The following is a 19,871-nucleotide window of genomic DNA, read 5'->3' as shown; positions in this document are numbered from 1 at the left end:
AATCAAACCAATCAGAGTATCGGCTGCCATTCCCTTTAAAATCAGCGCAAGATGCAGTGCTATTTTCTGTGCGGTGAGATAAAAAAAGAGAAAGAAATCTCACATTTAACTCTTGACAAACCAACATCTTTTTTTTTTAATATATATATATATTCTTTATTTACCCAGGGAAGTAGCTGAGCACAGGTGCTCATTTTCAGCAACGCCCTGCACACACACACACACACACACACACACACACACACACACACACACACACACACACACACACACACTAAAACCTGGGAGCTGACCAGTACAACCACAGTCTTATACTGTTGGCCACTAAGCAGCTCCAGGGGGAGCAGTTGGGGGTTCAGTGCCTTGCTCAAGGGCACTTCAGTGGTGTTGGGTGAGTGATGACAATCACTTCCCCACCCAGATTTTTACTGCCCGTCTTTTGTGCTCAAGAAAGACCGATCCTGACCAGTCTTAATGCTATGCAAAGTCTTTTTACGTCATGGTGCAAAGATGTCTTCCAGTATGTGTTTGCGTTCAGCGTGACTTGCATAATAGAGATTGTGCATAAGATGGGGGCCTTAATTATCACTTAACCATTCAGGCCTGACGTCGAAAAAAAAGTTTTCTAAATGACAATGACAATTTTCTGAAAGATTTGAGGCACATTTTAACGATTTTTCAAAAATAGCAGACCTACAAGTTCATAGCGCGCCACTCGGTGGCGCGCTATGAGCTTGTAGATCTGCTATTTTTCAATAGCAAGTTTAACGTAACGCTTAAAACACCAAAAGGGGTTCCCGCCCCAAAATGGGTTAATTTACCGCCTGGAAGACCTGGAATTAAGACATCTGGTCAAATGTGTGCGGAGGAGTGACTCGTCATTATGAGGAGTGGGTGACTCATCATGTGTTGTGTGCTCTCCTCTTTTATACAGACGAGCCCACGCTCGCTCCTCCTGACGAGAGCACCTGGTATGATGACTATGACTATGGGCAGAGTATGTATATACGCACACACGCACGCACGCACGCACGCACGCACGCACGCACGCACGCACGCACGCACGCACGCACGCACACACACACACACACACACACACACACACACACACACACACACACACACACACACACACACACACACACACACACACACACACACAATGTGACTTTATGATCACTTCTGGGATCATTTTCACTGTATGTGCTCCTCACTAACCGCAGACAGTTTTCTTTTAACCCTTTAAATCCATTATACTCTATCCATTTATCCATCCATCCATCCATCCATCCATCCATCCATCCATCCATCCATTCTTTTTTGCAAACTGCTAAAGTATTCAATCAATCAATCAATCAACGAGACAGAGGTGTGCAAACAAACTCAACCACATTTGATTTATGCGTCTGGAACTCTGGATGCTTTACAAACCTCAAAGCCCACAATGCTTATAATGGTGGATTAATGTATATTTCTGGAACGTGGTCCATGATTGATTGATTGATTGATTGATTGACTGATTGATTGACTGATTGATTGATTGATGGCTCCACAGGGAGAAAAGAAGATGAGGAGGAGAGAGAGAGGCTGGAGAAAGAACGACAGGCAAAAACCGAGAGGGACGAGAGAGGTAAGATGAGACGTCACATCATGCCATCTGTTCTTCTTCCTTACGTCAGTGACGCGCTGGCCTCGTTACCCAGGCTTTTATTTCCGTTCGCATTCGTCTCAAAAGATGAAAGCCTGGGAGAACGAGACCCATTTCCTCGTCTAGGAGTGGGAGTGAACTACAGTGCCGAGGGGGGCGTCACTCCAAATTTGGTGACTTCAGTGTTGTCCTCTGTTTTCTACCAGGGAGGGGAGGGGCATTTGGTCACAGAACCACATCTAAAAAGATGTTGTGTCAAGGACCCCCCCCCCCCCCATAAGAGACAATTTGTGTGTTTTCAGAATTATTAAAATCTTTTCAAAATGTTTCAAAAATGGCCAACCTCTTACATTGTCATTTACTGGCCCGAACAAACATTAAAGTCCATAGACTTGGCTGGCAACTGGTTCTTTTTAATTAGGCTCTAAACAAACGTCAATAAACTTGGCTGACACATGGTGTAATGACGGTAAGTCATGCATTGGAGGGGCTAGTGCCCCTCAAAAACAGAGTTTAAACTGTTCCTCGTTCTGCCGGGGACCCCCTTGGAACCCACTCAAGGACCCCTGGGGGTCCCCGGAGCCCACTTTGAGAACCAGAACCTTATACATAACAGTGCAGACTGCAGAGTGTAGCAGGGCCTCTGTGATGGACGGCCAGTGAGAGAGAACACGACCCCAGGAGTGAAACTCTGTTATGAACTGATATCGGAGCATCACACCATCCGCTCACATTACCCTCGTAAGGAGACGCAGATGTCGACTCACTACCAGAGTTGCCACGTTGCCACGTTGCTTTCTATAAGCGACTTTGGGATATTTTTTTCTGTAAAGTTGCTTGTAAATATTGGTAGTTGTGTGTTTGGTGTTTTTTTGGCGGGGGGCTTGCTTCCAGAATGTCGTTTATGTGGCTTATAACAATCACTTCTTTTGAGCTTGTTTTCATAGACCTGGTTGCTTATTTCTCTCTCAAAATCTGGCAACACTGCTCACTATAGTACTTGAACATGTGGCATAGTGAGGGGGGGTGTGTGTGTGTGTGGGGGGGGGTGCTTCAGCAGCGAGGACAAAGGGTCATTCCCTAAAAAACAGAATAAATCACTGTAGATGTTGGCCAGTGAAAAGACACTTGTTAAACATGTTTTGTGTGTTTAATCTGTGGTGAGCCAGCCAACAGGAGGGGGGGAAGGTCCAGTTATAGGGGAGATTTAAAAGGGGAGGTTGTTGCACCACATACACAGAAACGATAAGGAGGAAGGAGCAGGCTGATATAGACGGAATGTGAAAGAGAGACATCAGGGGGGAGATGTTGAACACCGTCCGGGGACTTTGGGTTATAAAGAAAATCCAAAGTATTCAGTTCACAGCCAGCAGTTTGCCACGTGTGCTGCTCTATCGCTCCTCTCCTCTCCTTGCTGGAGCGAGGTTAGCTGCTGGTTCACACACACACACAGCTTCAGAGCCCAATGATATATGTGACATTGTCAAGACAAGTGTCAACAGAGCGTATCCCTCTTCCACGCTTCAACAGAGACAGGACAGCTAGGGGGAGGAGGTGGTTCAACATGGCTCTGGAAGCATGCAGCTTCACCACAGACAGGGGGGAGGTTAAACACCAAGGCTGCTTAAACCTCAAGGTTAACACCTTCTGTCACATGCAGCAGCCATTCAGCTGTGACTCTTCAATATGAAAGTGTGTGTGTGTGTGTGTGTGTGTGTGTGTGTGTGTGTGTGTGTGTGTGTGTGTGTGTGTGTGTGTGTGTGTGTGTGTGTGTGTGTGTGTGTGTGTGTGTGTGTGTGTGTGTGTGTGTGTGTGTGTGTGTGTGTGTGTGTGTGTGTGTGTGTGTGTGTGTGTGTGTGACGCACACTGTACGTGCGAGCGTGTGCGTGCGTATATATTGCTAATTTACTATACTTGTGACTTTGAGGGCCAAATGTGTGTAGAATAAGTAGCCATGGGAACCAGCGTTTCCTGATGAAAGCCAGGTTGTGCACCAGTGGCGCGCACCGGGAATAGCTACAAGCTTTGTATAATGATTTTATAGATAGCTTCATAGACTTGATGACAGCACTGTCGTCAGTGTTGTTTTACATGATCTTTCCTATTAATTATGTAGGATTTGTGATGTGTTAATGTGTAAACTTGACTTCTCGCTCTGTACTTGCCACTTGTAACCTGACTCCGCCAGATGGGGCAGCAGAGAGTACACTGGGTTCCCCCCTCCTGCTCCCATCTGGGAACTCTCAGGCAGACTTGATGCCCGGCCACAAAACGGCCTGTGTATGCCTTGATCCCGCCTCTAGCTGCCGCTGATTGGCCAGGCCGTTTTGTGGCCGGGCATCAAGTCTGCCTGAGAGTTCCCAGATGGGAGCACGAGGGGGGAACCCAGTGTACTCTCTGCTGCCCCATCTGGCGGAGTCAGGTTATGCCACTTGGTCCGCTCTTTCAAATCTTCCCGCTACACCAAATGTTTTTGCTGAAAACCGCCAATCTGGCTCTTACAAGCTTGTAGACTAGAGCAGCTATATTCCCCACAGAATAGGGATAATAGAAAAGACGGGGAAAAAAGAAAAAACGTCCTATCACACAAAGGTTTCACAGCCCCCCTGTAGTAACTCTGAGGACCTCAAAGCTCTAGAGTGGTTTCACAGCCCCCCTGTAGTAACTCTGAGGACCTCCTAGCTCTAGAGTGGTTTCACAGCCCCCCTGTAGTAACTCTGAGGACCTCCTAGCTCTAGAGTGGTTTCACAGCCCCCCTGTAGTAACTCTGAGGACCTCCTAGCTCTAGAGTGGTTTCACAGCCCCCCTGTAGTAACTCTGAGGACCTCCTAGCTCTAGAGTCTAGACCGTCTAACTCTAACCAGCTAGGACCTAGCCGGTCTCAGACACCTTGCTGAAGAGCCCATCTGTGTCTTGGTTGTTGACAGTTTTTGCCAAATGCCCCCTCCCCCCTTTCTGGTAGCTCTGTTATCCACAATAAGTCAGTGTCACTCACAATGTAATTTACAATTATAAGTTGGTGTTGCACTGAGTTCACAATATAATTTACAATGATAGGTCAGTATGTACTATGTACTGTAGCACTGAGTTCACAGTGTAATTTATGTGCCGTTGGATAGAGGTCTGTCTTACATTTAGCATGTCAAAACAGCGGCAGCTTGATTGATGCATGCGTCTCCCAGAGGGACTCAACACATCTTATTGCCATCTGGCCCTGTAGGTTCTGCTGGCCGCTTGGGCCCTGCCGTGACTCTGTTTGTTGTTGTTTTCTTTTGGTTTGTTTTGTTAGAGAGAATCTAGAAGGTTTTATTGTGTCATTAACTTATACAAGTACAAGCATTTAAGCTATTTCATTAGTTTTATTTCGTTATAATAATTTGTTTTTCAGAGAGAGCACAGAGGCTGAAGGAGGCAGAGGAGCGAGCCAGGAACAGACCACGAGTCTTCAAAGAACCAAAGAGTACGTTCTGATCAAGGCCATCATGGTTTGGCCCTTTCATTCATTCTTTGTGTTATTATTTCAGTTAACTTCAATGTTTTTTTCCAAAACTCAAGTTTTCATGTGGAACAACATCCTAATATGTATTTAGTTTAAACACACCCAATGTGGTATTTAATATTATGATCTATCCTTTGTACTTATGTGTTCATATGTGTGTGTGGGTGTGTGTGTGTGTGTGTGTCTGTCTGTGTTTGCGTGTGTGTGTGTGTGTGTGTGTGTGTGTGTGTGTGTGTGTGTGTGTGTGTGTGTGTGTGTGTGTGTGTGTGTGTGTGTGTGTGTGTGTGTGTGTGTGTGTGTGTGTGTGTGTGTGTGTGTGTGTGTGTGTGTGTGTGTGTGTGTGTGTGTGTGTGTGTGTGTGCATGTGTATCAGAGTGTCCTCCTCTTGGCTTGGAGTCTCACAAAGTCGAACCAGACCAGTTCTTGGCCTCCTCCATGTCTCAGTACCGCTATGCACCGCAGCGAGCACGCCTCAACATGCAGGTACACGCACGCACACACACACACACACACACACACACACACACGCACACACACACACAAACTCTCCTGGACTCATCACCAAAGACACCAAAGCAGGGGGGTTGCCACTTGCCAGTGGTCAAACTGTGACTGTATGGATTTAGGTCCACGATCACTGCACTAAATATTGGACCCGCATACAATCCTCCCAACATTCTGACACTAAAATGGCTTTGAGAGACAAATCAGGAGAAAGTCAACTTTGATATCCATTACTCTGTCCCAGCAACAGACTCTCGCGAGATCTAGCAACAGTAATCATAGGACGCTCACGAGATCTGACGCCTAGGAGACCATTTTGTGTAATATTTTGCACGAGCAGGGGACTGGGTTAGGGGTTAGGGTTAGTTTTGAGGAAATATATAGGGCTGAGGGAACTGTATGATCCTAAACATATGTATGCTATGGTTCTGAACGTAGTCAATACTAGTCATGCTATGCTACTGAACATATGTATGCATATGAACATATGTATGCAGGCCTATGCTATGTCCTGAACATAATGCTATGGTCCTGAATATTATGCTATGATCCTGAACACATGTATGCTATGGTGCTGAACATAATGCTATGGTACTGAACATATAGCTATAGTTCTGAACATATGCATGCAAGCTATAGCAGCCACATGGTGCTCATTAACAAGTATCAACTCTCCTAAATTCTTTGGCACGCAGCCCGGCTTTGCGGACGGCTTACATTCAAAAGCCATACATTTAAAAGACTATACATTCTTGTGTTTTGATGAAATTCTCATTCCACACGTAAATACGGCTGTCTCCAGACTTCCTGGCCAACCATACAGTACATTAAACCAGGGGTTCTCAACGTTTTTGGCCGGGGACCCCCGAAAATGCTTTGGCAACGTCTCGGGACCCCCGCCCCGCCCCCTCCCGACCCCCAATATAAATTGACTGCTACAATAACCTTAAACCATTTTGGGCGGGAACCCCTTTTGGTGTTTTAAGCATTGTTATAATTTAGCGATTTAAAAATAGCAGATCTACAAGCTCATAGCGCGCCACTGGCGCGCTACGAGCTTGTAGGTCTGCTATTTTTGAAAAATCGTGAAAAATAAATAAAATAATAATCTTTTTTTTTTTTTTTGAAAATAATTTGGGGACCCCCTAAAATAATTTGGCGACCCCCCGAGGGGTCGCGACCCACGGGTTGAGAACCCCTGCATTAAACAATATATAGGAGAAAAGTGCATGCTGATGACTGACTCTGACAGTGACAATAAGTCTGTGTTGAATTATTGGCTCCTTCATGGGGAAAATCAATGTGGTTAGAAACAAGGAAAACAACAGGACATGTGTGTGGACTCTGTGGAGCAGACAGACATACAGCAGGACAACAGTGAGAAGACAACAGCAGCATCATAAGCATTATTCTCACAACAACATTGCCCCAAAGTTCATACTGACGGAATAATGGAGAGACGGCGAGAAACGACCTGGTCGCGACCAAAACGAAACTAGTCGAGACCTGGTCGTTGGTCGGGTCGCCACCAGATCTCGCCCTTCCTGGAGAATCGCACCATCATTACAATGATGTTGTGAATCCCAAGGCCTGTTTATAGCGCCACCATGCGGTCGATTTGAAATATTAGGAGCGGTGGTTGTTCGGCTCCAAATGTGCGGCGCGTGGAAGGTTTGTTTCCCCCTGAACAGTGCAGCGATGGTTGGAGATTAGACGGATCAAAAGACAAACAGACGGACCGGGATGAAAACATGCTCTCTGGCCTTTGGCTGTCCGACCCGGCAGAGATAAAAAAAATAATGAAAGCTATTATGGAGATACAAGGTTTGGGTTTCTGCCTGACGGTGATGCTTTGCAGGACTTGTGTGACTGACATGGCATTTGTGTTGCTGTCTCACATGGCTTAATAGGCTCTATGGCACAATAGCCATATTGTAAAGAAATTGGGCCTCTTCCTTACTAATTCCTTCACAATTATACTAATTAAGGCCCTATATCCATTTAGTAATTTAGGGTATGGTCGTTCTGACTACACACCCATTTGTACACACTCATAAGAGGCCAATTGGAACCGCCTCAAGGAAGAATGAGGGTCCCTGGACCACACTTTGATGTAGAGCAGTGAGCCAACACTGTGTTTGAACAAAATGGAGAGCCTTCATTAGTATCATTAGTGGCAACTGGCAAGACCTGTGAAGGAAGTGAGGAAGAAGACCACTTTCTTTCCCATATGGCATCTGTGCATATACCCTATTTCTTTCCAAGAGCCTATTTCTTTCCTATGAATATGGCTGCTGTGCATAAAGCCTATTATACAGTATATCCTTCCAATATAATAATAATAAACGTTATTTATATAGCACCTTTCAAAAGCAAGTTTACAAAGTGCTTCACAACACAAATTACAACAAATCACAAAAGCAAAAAACATGAGTATAAAAAACAAGTGCTCAGTGAGGTAGCCTGTCTAACTTGTGAGGGGCCCTTACAACAAAGGCTCTTATCACCTTCTGTTATGAGTCTTGCCGTGGTGGTCACCTTGAGGATGAGGAGCAGCTGATCTGCCGATCTGAGTTTGCGGGTAGGCACAGGGTCGGAAATATAAGCAGGTGCAAGGCCATTCCGTGCTTTAAAAACAAATAATAATATTTTAAAATCTGATCTAAAAGCCACAGGTAGCCAATGGAGTGAGGCCAGAACCGGGGTAATATGGTCATATTTTTTGGTTTGGTTCTCGTAAGAATATGGCTGCTATCTCTGCATAGAATATGGCTGCTATCTGTGCATAGAGCCTATTATAAGTGGTTGAAGTGTGATTGGAGCAGAGAACTAAGAGTGGGCGTGTCTTCCAGGGTACTGACGACGAGGAGGACTCCAGAGGAGGGGCGTGGTGCGCCAACGCAGAGGACAGGATCCACTGGTTCGAGGTGGACTCCCGCGTGGTCACAGAGTTCACCGGGGTCATCACCCAGGGAAAAGACTCCAAGAATGAGTACGCACGCACGCACGCACGCACGCACGCACGCACGCACGCACGCACGCACGCACGCACGCACGCACGCACGCACGCACGCACGCACGCACACACACACACACATTCTCACTCACTATGTGGTTGTGTGTCTTCTTCAGGAGTGCGAGTGACTATGTGACATCATACTTCCTGGCCTTCAGTAATGACAGCCGAGAGTGGACCACCATACATGATGGATACTCTGACTGGGTGGGTTCACACACACGCACGCACGCACGCACGCACGCACACACACGCACACACACATGCACAGGTTTGCTCAAGTCTAACGCCACACGTCCAAGTTGTTGTCGTTTCTCTGTGAATATTGTGCGTCCGAGTGAGACACAATGCACACAGCGATGTGTCTTTGGCCACTGACCGAGTTTTTTCCATGCTCACCGCAATCGCTCCATCACATCACGGAAAGGGAAACAGCTAAATATGGCCCCGCTGTGATTGGCCAGTAGTCGCAGACCCACAAAGCTGGGTTGAAAATGTAGAGGTAAAGTCAGTGACGTATCACGGCCACAAAGTGGCACTTCCGCATACTCTGCATACGTCACAGTCTATGACTTGACATCCGAACTGCGCACGAAGCGCTCACAACTTGTACAACTTCTCAATTGTGAGGACTTAAGGCAGTTATTTTATGAATAGCATAAAAACCAAAAAAGGCATTTTTAACCATAAGTCTAAATCCGGAAAATGGCCGATCCACACGTTCGTAGATAGGGGCACGACACCAGCGTGCAACCTAAGTATAAATCAGGCCCTAATCTAAATGCTTGCTTGATCCTAACCCCAACCTGAATCTTGTTCTAATTCTAAACCATTTCTATCTCGCTCGCTGTGTGTGTGTGTGTGTGTGTGTGTGTGTGTGTGTGTGTGTGTGTGTGTGTGTGTGTGTGTGTGTGTGTGTGTGTGTGTGTGTGTGTGTGTGTGTGTGTGTGTGTGTGTGTGTGTGTGTGTGTGTGTGTGTGTGTGTGTGTGTGTGTGTGTGTGTGTGTGTGTGTGTGTGTGTGTGTGTGTGTGTGTGTGTGTGTGTGTGTGTGTGTGTGTGTGTGTGTGTGTGTGTGTGTGTGCGCATGTGCGTGCAGCTGTTCTTCGGTAACAGTGACAAGGACACCCCGGTGATGAACCAGCTGGCTGTACCGATGTTGGCGCGCTACATCAGGATCATCCCTCAGAGCTGGAATGGAAGTCTGTGTATGAGACTGGAGGTCCTGGGATGTCCTGTAGCTGGTGGGTGTCTCTCTCTCTCTCTCTCTCTCTCTTTTAATGGTTTAGGGAGAAAATTCATTTCTGATCTTCATATCGACCATCTAGATCTCTCAGGTCATCTGGGAAAGGTCATTTTTTTGTCATGACTAAAGAGCTTTCTGTTTGCTGCTGCCTTTGATGACTGAGTTGAGTAAAGCTCTAGTCTAGTCTATAGGATGACGACAGAGCACCGCCTACATTTTATTATTATTTTTTGCGTGGTGCAGCGCTAGCCATTTTATTACTGCTTTTACCTATACTTATTAGGCATGTAACGATTCACTCAACTCACGATACGATTCGTATCACGATATGAGGTTCACGATACGATTTTTCACGATATTAAAAAAAATATATAGTTTAAAAATTGCTGTTTTTTTATTTTATATAATTTATCTTGATTCTTTTATATAATATCGATATATATCGATATACGATATATCGTTATATGCCTAATACTTATGGTTTTATAAATGACGTTGTTAACCTCCAGATGAGGGTGGCTGTGTTGACTGTACAAATTAACTTCACAGAGGAATTTGAAAGCATTTAGAAATTGACATTGCATTGGTCCCTCTCAGACCCAGCCAACAGCTCCCCCCACAGACAGAATGAGGTAACTCCAGTGGACTATCTGGAGTTCAAACACCACAGCTACACAGACATGGTGACGGTGAGTAGGACACTTTGTAGATCTGCTTTTCTCCAACAGCCAAAGTATGAAAAGGTTGAACTGATTGTACATTTTTACAAAACTTACAAAAGCTCTATATTGTGTTATTGTAATAATATCAGTGTTTGTTCACAATGTTCACTAGCAGGGGTCTCTGTGTCTCTCCAGATCTTTAATAAAAAGAAAATACATTTTCAGTTGGCTATTTTTCAGCCAATCAGGAGAAAGTATCAGTCATTTATCAGCTTTAATTTTATAGTGTTCCAGTTCCAATTTTGTCTGCTCATTTCTTTGTCTGATCACTTCTAATTCCACTTCCCGACCTGAAAATGCATTTTCTGTTTAATCAAGAGCTGGAGGGACAGAGAGACCCCTGTTACTGAACAAAGACTCTTGTCTGGTTGCCTGGTTTGTAGGCTGGCTACATAGCTGATCTATACAAGCTCTTAGCTCACAACGTGTCTGTAGAGCACATACAATGATTTGTCGTAGTTCAAATCTTTTGCATTAGTCCTCCCTAACTTTTTTTTGTCTCGTTTTTACTTTGTCAATATATAAAGTCATAGTTCTTCTTTTTATTTGATCCTTATTTAGTTTTCGTCTGTGAAAAAAGGTAGTTGTCACATCAAACCTTTACCACAGGTATAAGGGAGTGGGTGACATTCCCTTTGTGCAAGCTTCACACAAATTGTAGTTACATAATGTTAAATAAAACTAAGAGCAAAGAAATAGAATATGTATGAATTATAAAGGTGTGTGTGTATGTGTGATTCAAATTCGAAAATAGCAAAAGTAGCAGATCTAAAAAGTGTTGATGAATGGCCTTCTCACAGCTGATGAAGTGATAAAGTGTTGATGAATGGCCTTCTCACAGCTGATGAAGTGATAAAGTGTTGATGAATGGCCTTCTCACAGCTGATGAAGTAAAGTGTTGATGAATGGCCTTCTCACAGCTGATGAAGTGATAAAGTGTTGATGAATGGCCTTCTCACAGCTGATGAAGTGATAAAGTGTTGATGAATGGCCTTCTCACAGCTGATGAAGTGATAAAGTGTTGATGAATGGCCTTCTCACAGCTGATGAAGTGATAAAGTGTTGATGAATGGCCTTCTCACAGCTGATGAAGTGATAAAGTGTTGATGAATGGCCTTCTCACAGCTGATGAAGTGATAAAGTGTTGATGAATGGCCTTCTCACAGCTGATGAAGTAAAGTGTTGATGAATGGCCTTCTCACAGCTGATGAAGTGTTGATAAAGTGTTGATGAATGGCCTTCTCACAGCTGATGAAGTCGGTGAATGAAGAGTGTCCAAACATCACCAGCATCTACAGTCTGGGCCGGAGCTCCAAGGGACTGGACATCATCGCCATGGTGATCTCTGGAAACCCCACAGAACATGAAATAGGTGTGTGTGTGTGTGTGTGTGTGTGTGTGTGTGTGTGTGTGTGTGTGTGTGTGTGTGTGTGTGTGTGTGTGTGTGTGTGTGTGTGTGTGTGTGTGTGTGTGTGTGTGTGTGTGTGTGTGTGTGTGTGTGTGTGTGTGTGTGTGTGTGTGTGTGTGTGTGTGTGTGTGTGTGTCGCTTCTAGGGTGTCAGCGGCCACGTGGTGCCTGCCTCATTTGAGGCTTCTTTTTTTCCCTTTACTTGTTTCCGTTCGCCTCTGCCTCGCCACCCTCTGCCTCGCCACCCTCTGCCTCTGCCTCGCCACCCAAATACTGGCCTGCGGCCCAAAATTGTGTGCACTTGGATTTACAAAAGAGAAAAAAACAACCGACAAGACTTCAACTCAAGTTTCTCGAGGCATCATTCATATATCAAAGTATGCTACCTATGATATGATATGATAGGAGATTGTTATGTGTAAGAGGGCCACAATGGAAATACTGTAATCCTGGACTTTATTATACTGTATACAGTATCTAGGGATGTCCCGATTCCGACCTTTGATTTTGAGTATCTGCCGATACCGATTTTTACGATTGGATATCTATATATATATATATATTTTTTTTTAAATGTTTTTTTTGTGGCTTTCGCCTTTATTTTATATTTTTTTATGAAGGGACAGACAGTAGGCTGACAGGAAATGGGGAGAGAGATGGGGGAAGACATGCAGTAAAGGCCGTCGGGATCGGGAGTCGAACCCGCGGCACACTGCCAGACTGGATTACCAGCCAAGGTGCCTGGACCATTGAGCCATGGCCCAGGCCGATATCTATATTTTTATAGAACACGTTTATGCCAAATCACAACAATACAGTATCCAAAATCACAGACAATATCCAGTCTAATATCATGATCTGGATATAATATTGATACTATAGGGATATCCCGATCACATTTATTTTTTTGCTCCCGATCCGATTCTGATCATTTGAAGATGACGTGATGGGCCCCGATTTCCGATCACGTGATCGGGTCGGGACAACCCTAGTCATATCTTCGGATTGCGGTTTTTAGCTTAGCGTTATGACTTTTCAAGTGAACTATGACTAAACATCTCACAGCAAGGCGTGTTTTCTTTCCTTCTCCCCAGGCGAGCCGGAGTTCCGCTTCACGGCGGGTCTCCACGGCAACGAGGCGGTGGGCCGCGAGATGCTGCTGCTCCTCATGCAGTACCTGTGCAAGGAGTACAAGGACAGGAACCCCCGCGCCACGAGGCTGGTGGAGGGGGTCCGCATCCACCTGGTGCCCTCGCTCAACCCCGACGGACACGAGACGGCCTTCCAAGCGGTTAGTGTGGATGAGAAACTTATATTTGCTTAGAGTCGATCAGTTTGTTGTGCTAAAAACTAGCAGAGTTTAGAGTCTATGACAAGATTTCATTTTGAAATGAGTGGGCAAAGCCATATCTATATTAAATTGTTTATAAGGTCAATATAAGTAAATTAATATATGATAACCCTTCCACAGGAGTAGCCTTTTCATATTTATCACACATTTTCACCTATGATGGGTGAATAGGATGAAACATTGCAGGAAATACCATGAAACTTCCCCATGATTTATTGTATTACAAGTTTTCGGAAATTGTACACTTAAATATGCAAATTAGGCATTGCATAGGAAAATGCCCAAATTCGCATATCTTTTCAAAATCGAAAAATGTGATAAAGACAGAGGCAACCTTCTTATTTCATGTTGTTTACATGTTAGAGTCAAAGGCTTTAAACGAGGGAATATTCCATATCTATATGTATCACTCTATAAATAAGAATATACTGTGAGCAGGAATAAAAGAAACCCGTTTTGGTGGCCAAATTATATTATTATTGATTTATTTTTGTTTGATTGTATCACCTTTTATACACATCTAGTCAAAATTAACTAATGAGTTTGTTCCATATGCCACAGAGAGTTTTGGTCTCTGTGGCATATGAAACAAACTCATCTTACTTGATAAACTGATCATTTAATGATCAGTTTATCAAGTAAGATGAGTTAGTTTATGTGGAAATGTATATGGAGTGGAGACAAAATCATTGTATAGATCTGTTATTTTTGAATACCCAGAAAGTTAAATACGTCCCTCATTGCTGGTCATGTGCTGTTCCAGGGGTCAGAGTTGAGTGGATGGACCACGGGTCAGTTCACGGAGGAGGGCTTCGACATCTTCCAGAACTTCCCTGACCTCAGCAAAACCCTGTGGGACGCCGAGGACAAGGGCATGGTGCCCAAACTCGTTGCCAACCACCATGTGCCCATACCTCTGGAACTGGAGACCAACAGCTCTGTAAGCTCTGAGAATGTGTGTGTGTGCATGTGTGCGTGCCTACCCAATATAGTGGCATCAGGCTGAAAGTGGTAAAACCAGGACTCATTGGGTGTATAATTGCTGGTAAAATAATGGTTGATATATCAGCCAATCCAATATATGTGTGTGTGTGTGTGTGTGTGTGTTTGTGTGTGTGCGCACGTGTGTGTGTGTGTGTGTGTGTGTGTGTGTGTGTGTGTGTGTGTGTGTGTGTGTGTGTGTGTGTGTGTGTGTGTGTGTGTGTGTGTGTGTGTGTGTGTGTGTGTGTGTGTGTGTGTGTGTGTGTGTGTGTGTGTGTGTGTGTGTGTGTGTGTGTGTGTGCGCACGTGCGTCACATCGCAATGCTCTGTGAGCTTGTAGATCTGCTATTTCCACAATTTTTTTTACAAATGTTTCAAAATCTATGAATCTATTTCTAGACACATGGAAACGATTACAGGGGTTATGCAAAAACATAATAAAAATAATTACGATTAGGCGATTATATGGTAAATTGTGACAGAGTTTGTGATGAGGGCATATTGAGGCTGACCTGTCGTCATGCTGCTGGTGTTCCGTCCAGATCGCTGTGGAGACCAGAGCCATCATGTCCTGGATGAAGAGCCACCCGTTTGTCCTGGGAGCCAACCTGCAGGGAGGAGAGCGGCTGGTGGCCTATCCCTACGACAACCACCGGCCCAGCCTCAGCACCGCCGCCAACAGCATGACACCTCACAGCCGCAGGAAGAGACAGTACGTCTGTCTGTCTGTCTGTCTGTCTGTCTGTCTGTCTGTCTGTCTGTCTGTCTGTCTGTCTCCTAATCAATGTCAATGTAGATGTCACCATACATATCGGTAGGTAGAAATCTATAATATTCTGGCTATGAGAGACAGCTAGCATGATAGCATCCCTATTTTGGGCCTATGTCATAAAAACAGCACGGTGGGGGTGGGGGTCCAACTACAGACCCCTGGGGAACCATGTGTTTAAGTGGTCGGTCTCTCCTTCGCAGGTACGAGGAGGAGGAGAGCTTCGACGGGAGGGGCTACGACGAGGAGCGCCCCGAGGAGGACTGGAGGAGCAGGGGCTACGTCGACCCCGAGCAGGAGTGGCGGGAGCGCGGCTACGACCGAGGCTACGAGCGCGGCTACGACCCCGCCTACGAGCGCCGCCGATACGACCAGGGGGGGCGCGGCTACGACCAGGACCGCCGATACGACCAGGGGCACGGGTACGACCAGGGACACGGGTACGACCAAGGACACGGGTACGACCAAGGACAGGGGTACGAGTATGAGAGTTCCAGAGGGGGGCTCCTAGCCCTAGAAATTAGAATGGATGTAATTTCACGTTTCATGTATTCGTCGCATTGTGAGCTCGTAGAACGGCTATTTTCAAAATATACATTTTTAAACATTTTCAGCTTGTAAAATGTGAGTATTTCTACATTGCAGTATTGAAACTTTTTCTTAAGCAAAACTTTTTCCACCACTTGTACTCACTCAATAATGAATTGCTGCAACTTGGAGTCAGATATTATGTTCATATCCATTGGAAGGTTCTGGCAGACAACGTGTGTTTAGTGAATATGAATATGGAACTAGTGGACAATATCTGACAAGAACCAAAACGAAAAGAAAAAAAATCTAGATTTCTACAAGCTCTCAACGCATCGCGTTGTTTGTCAAAGTATAAAGAAATGAAGAAGTATAAAGACAATATGGTTTTATTTTTTATTTTTGTTGAGCCCTATAGGTACGACCATGGACAGGGCTACGACCACGGACAAGACCATGGACAAGACCGTGGACAAGACCATGGACAAGACCATGGACAAGACCATGGACAGGGGTACGAACACGAACAAGGCTACGGACACCGAGAGGAAGAGGAGGATGACCGAGGCAGAGGAGGAGCGGGCCCTGCGGAGGCTGAAGACGAGGCCAGAGCCATCCCAGACGAGTCTCTGTTCAGGTGGCTGGCCATCTCCTACGCCTCCACCCACCTGACCATGACCCACACCTACCACGGCTCCTGCCACGGGGACAACGCCGCTGGCAGCCTGGGGATCGTGCAGCGGGCCAAGTGGAAGCCAGTCAGCGGCAGTAAGGAGGCCGTTTGTTTTTGTAGTTTCATGTGGGCTAAAAATAATAACAATGATATGTGCAATTTACTGTATGTAGCGCTTTCCCGGGTACTCAAAGAAACAAACAGAAACGACTTTATTAACTAAATAACTAGTTAAAAGGGTTAAAATCTAAACAAACAAAGTATAAAGATACTGGGGGTCCTTGACTGAAAAGGTTAGAGAACTGCACTAGTTTGGTTTGAAGATAATATGCTAGTCCGGGAGCCGTGGGAGTGAACGTGGTTTCGTCAGATAAGGTTTTTTTCTCAACTGATTCTTGTAGCTTGGGGTCACCTCTTAAGACTTCAAGAGGGTGCCCAGTGATATCCCTTGGGCATTTTTAGTTATTAACCCCTTAATGAATGCCCTAAAGACAAAGTCCACACAAAAAGGAGTTTTATGGTATTTAATGCAAAATACTTTGTCTAAATGCATAACATTTGCTTTCTACAGTGTTTATGAATGTGGATATGCACATGTATATTTGATTTCAGAATAGGGCATTTTCAGATAGTAGCCCCTTCATGCAAAACAGCAAAATCCCATAAAATACAATAATCAATGCAAATGCAACACATTTGCATTGCAACATACATTTATATATTATTTGGAAGTGGTCATGTCCACCACATCCCCTTTCCTATGAATGAACTCTTTCAGGCTTATCGTGAACATTCTACACTAAAACATCAACACACAACATATATGTGCATCAGTGCATGACAAACCATATACACATGTTTTCACTCTTACTTACTGCCACACTTTATAATTGCACAAATGTCATCTGGGGTAGGTTTGTAATCTTTAGGTAGATTGGTAAGGCTCAGTGGCCTGATAGATCTGTCTTTTTTCCATCCAAGGTTGGATGGAAAAAAGTAGGAGTAGGAGAACGGACAAAATGTTCTTATCATCGGACAGATGACACTCTACCCCTGAACGGCGGTGGCTCAGGGGTAGAGTGGCTGGATGTTCGAACCCGGGCTCCCCCAGAGTTACTGTCAAAGTGTCCTTGAGCAAGACACTGAACCCCAAATTGCTCCCGATGTGCTAGTTTGTGCCTTGCATGGTTTCCGCTGCCATCGGTGTATGAATGTGTGTGTGAATGGGTGAATGTAATGCACAATCTCTGTAAAGCGCCATGGATAAAGGCGCTATATAAATGCACCATTTACCATTTACAGATGGACACCCTAAGATCCTTTTCCTGAAACCATTTGTTATGCCCCTTATTGTTCTGTACAGTATGTACAGTATGTACACATCCAATTGAAGATATTTTTTCTAAGACCGTGAACAGAAAGGGCAGATTAGAAATAGGTCAGTAACAAAGCGCAGAGACCAAGGTTGTATTTCTTGAGTAGGGGGCCACAGCCATTTTCAGTGAGTCTGGCAATACGCCTGATTGTATAGAGCTGTTTACAATTGTCAGGCTTTACAGGCTGACCACAGCTCTGGTGATCTGCATGTCGCATGACATCACACACACACAACACAAACAGTTGCCACGCCTTGGATGCCCTGTTCATTAATACATGTACTTTCCCTCTCAAACTAACAAAATGCTAAAAAATAATGTAATGTATGTAATGTAAACCAGTAAGCTAGGATGTCCCAATCTGTCTAACTAGTCTGTCTGTCTGTCGGTCTGTCTGTCTGTCTGTCTGTCTGTCTGTCTGTCTCAACAGGTATGAATGATTTCAGCTACCTGCACACAAACTGTTTTGAGCTGTCTGTGTTCCTGGGCTGCGATAAGTTTCCTCATCAGAGTGAATTATCTTATGAATGGGACAAGAACAGAGAGGCCATGCTGACCTTCATAGAACAGGTGGGTCACCAATGAGCTTTATGCCGAAACCTTCACAGTAGCTGGTTCAAAGTGCAGTAAGTCAACTGTTTTGTTAAAATAAGTGTTACATTGCTCTGTATTCTGATCTGAGGGGTCCTCAGAGCTAGCATCCCTATTCTGAGGGGGACATTAGTCGAAAAACGCCACGGAGAAGGCGTTGTGAGCTTTTAGCTCACAACGCCTCCAGTGCTCATACCCGAGGCGGGGTTGGCAAAAGGGCCTCTCTGTGTGGAGTTTGCATGTTCTCTCCGTGTCCCCTACGGTAGGTACCCTCACAAAAAACATGCAGTAATCCTGGTCTCTAAACTGCCTCCCCATGGCCAGCCGGGGTGTCTGATGGAGGGGAAAGGAACTGGTTGGAATAACGTGTTCCTCCCACCAGGGAAACTCCCCCTGTCAGGTGTAAAGGAGCAACTTGGACACTCAGGCATGAAGGAAGCATGAGTTCAAGTCCATTGCTCTCCCCATGTCCCCCATATATGGGGACTAGGTTGGCGGAGTGTTTCCACCACTGGTAACTGACCTGCTGTAGACAGATGTTATTGTAACCACTGTGTTCCTTGTGTGTCCCACAGGTGCATCGTGGCATCCGGGGCATAGTGAAGGACCAGGATGGAAACGCCATCGTAAACGCCACCGTCTCTGTAGAGGGCGTCAACCATGACGTCACCACAAGTTAGTTATCTACATCTATCAATTGCAGAAACCTCTGTGTCTGTCTGTCTGCCTGTCTGCCTGCTTGAAAAATTGCACCCCCCCCCCCCCCAACGTAATGTAAATGCTGACCCAAAATAGATGTATAAAATAGATAAAATAAATAGTTGTAAAATAGATGTAGAATACCGGTTACATTATATTAGAGCCCAGCCTATTGGTTGTGCTGATACTGTATATCGTGCATTATTTCCGCTCTCTATCCCTTGCAGCAGCATGCAAACCTTTGGGTCAAGAGCCTTCTCCATCGGGAGAGAGTTCCACAATTTAAACAATTGAACTTTAAGCCGTCATCCTCTGTGCTTTCTCAAATGCTCGGCCAAACCAGTACAAACAAAACCCTCTGTTCCTTCTATGCATCTCTAGCTCAAACCGGGGACTACTGGCGCCTGCTGAACCCTGGGGAGTACAAGGTGACGGTCCGAGCGGAGGGCTTCTCCCCCATGACCAAGCTGTGTGTGGTGGGCTACGAGCCAGGAGCTACGGCCTGCAGCTTCAACCTGGCCAAGTCCAACTGGGACCGCATCAAAGCAGTGAGTCTGATCCACCCTTAGAGTATATATACTCTAAGGGAGCATGGTTCCTTCAGCGGGTTGAGTACAGAGTGACGTAGAGGGTGCGCTGTGACTGGCCAGTCGCTGTGATTGACAGCCTACACCTAAACCTAACCCTAACCTCAGTAAAACTATACCTAAACCTAACCTCAGTAAACTATACCTAAACCTAACCTCAGTAAAAACTAAACGCAGTGGCTGGGGGCGTTTCCAAGAACCCGGAAGAACGACGGAATCCGCAGAAGATTCCCTCCTCGCATACTCTAAGGTTCCAGGCCTGTGTCCCAAAATGCA

At 45.3% G+C, this 19,871-nt stretch overlaps 1 protein-coding gene across 5 annotated transcripts in view; it reads left to right on the top strand.

Moving 5' to 3' along the window:
• Window positions 1-19,871, top strand: part of aebp1b (AE binding protein 1b) — a 33,189-nt gene that overhangs the window by 10,639 nt on the left and 2,679 nt on the right. For 2 of the 5 annotated variants that reach the window (XM_079517198.1, XM_079517195.1), the window contains 17 exons: window positions 935-997; window positions 1,556-1,630; window positions 5,037-5,108; window positions 5,521-5,630; window positions 8,504-8,643; window positions 8,784-8,874; window positions 9,765-9,909; window positions 10,509-10,600; window positions 11,882-12,005; window positions 13,135-13,331; window positions 14,155-14,331; window positions 14,915-15,084; window positions 15,345-15,617; window positions 16,088-16,437; window positions 18,149-18,288; window positions 18,885-18,984; window positions 19,390-19,556. In XM_079517198.1, coding sequence (XP_079373324.1) covers window positions 935-997; window positions 1,556-1,630; window positions 5,037-5,108; window positions 5,521-5,630; window positions 8,504-8,643; window positions 8,784-8,874; window positions 9,765-9,909; window positions 10,509-10,600; window positions 11,882-12,005; window positions 13,135-13,331; window positions 14,155-14,331; window positions 14,915-15,084; window positions 15,345-15,617; window positions 16,088-16,437; window positions 18,149-18,288; window positions 18,885-18,984; window positions 19,390-19,556 — 2,486 coding nt within the window. Of the gene's footprint in view, window positions 1-934; window positions 1,002-1,555; window positions 1,631-5,036; window positions 5,109-5,520; window positions 5,631-8,503; window positions 8,644-8,783; window positions 8,875-9,764; window positions 9,910-10,508; window positions 10,601-11,881; window positions 12,006-13,134; window positions 13,332-14,154; window positions 14,332-14,914; window positions 15,085-15,344; window positions 15,618-16,087; window positions 16,438-18,148; window positions 18,289-18,884; window positions 18,985-19,389; window positions 19,557-19,871 lie in introns of all 5 variants that reach the window. The other 3 variants (XM_079517199.1, XM_079517197.1, XM_079517196.1) reach the window with 3 other exon arrangements.

This window comes from Electrona antarctica (assembly GCF_951216825.1).
Source record: "Electrona antarctica genome assembly, chromosome: 12".
NCBI classification, from domain to species: Eukaryota; Metazoa; Chordata; class Actinopteri; order Myctophiformes; family Myctophidae; genus Electrona; species Electrona antarctica.
The sequence above is the reverse complement of the archived record's forward strand: the minus strand, read 5'-3'. Positions and strand labels throughout refer to the sequence as shown.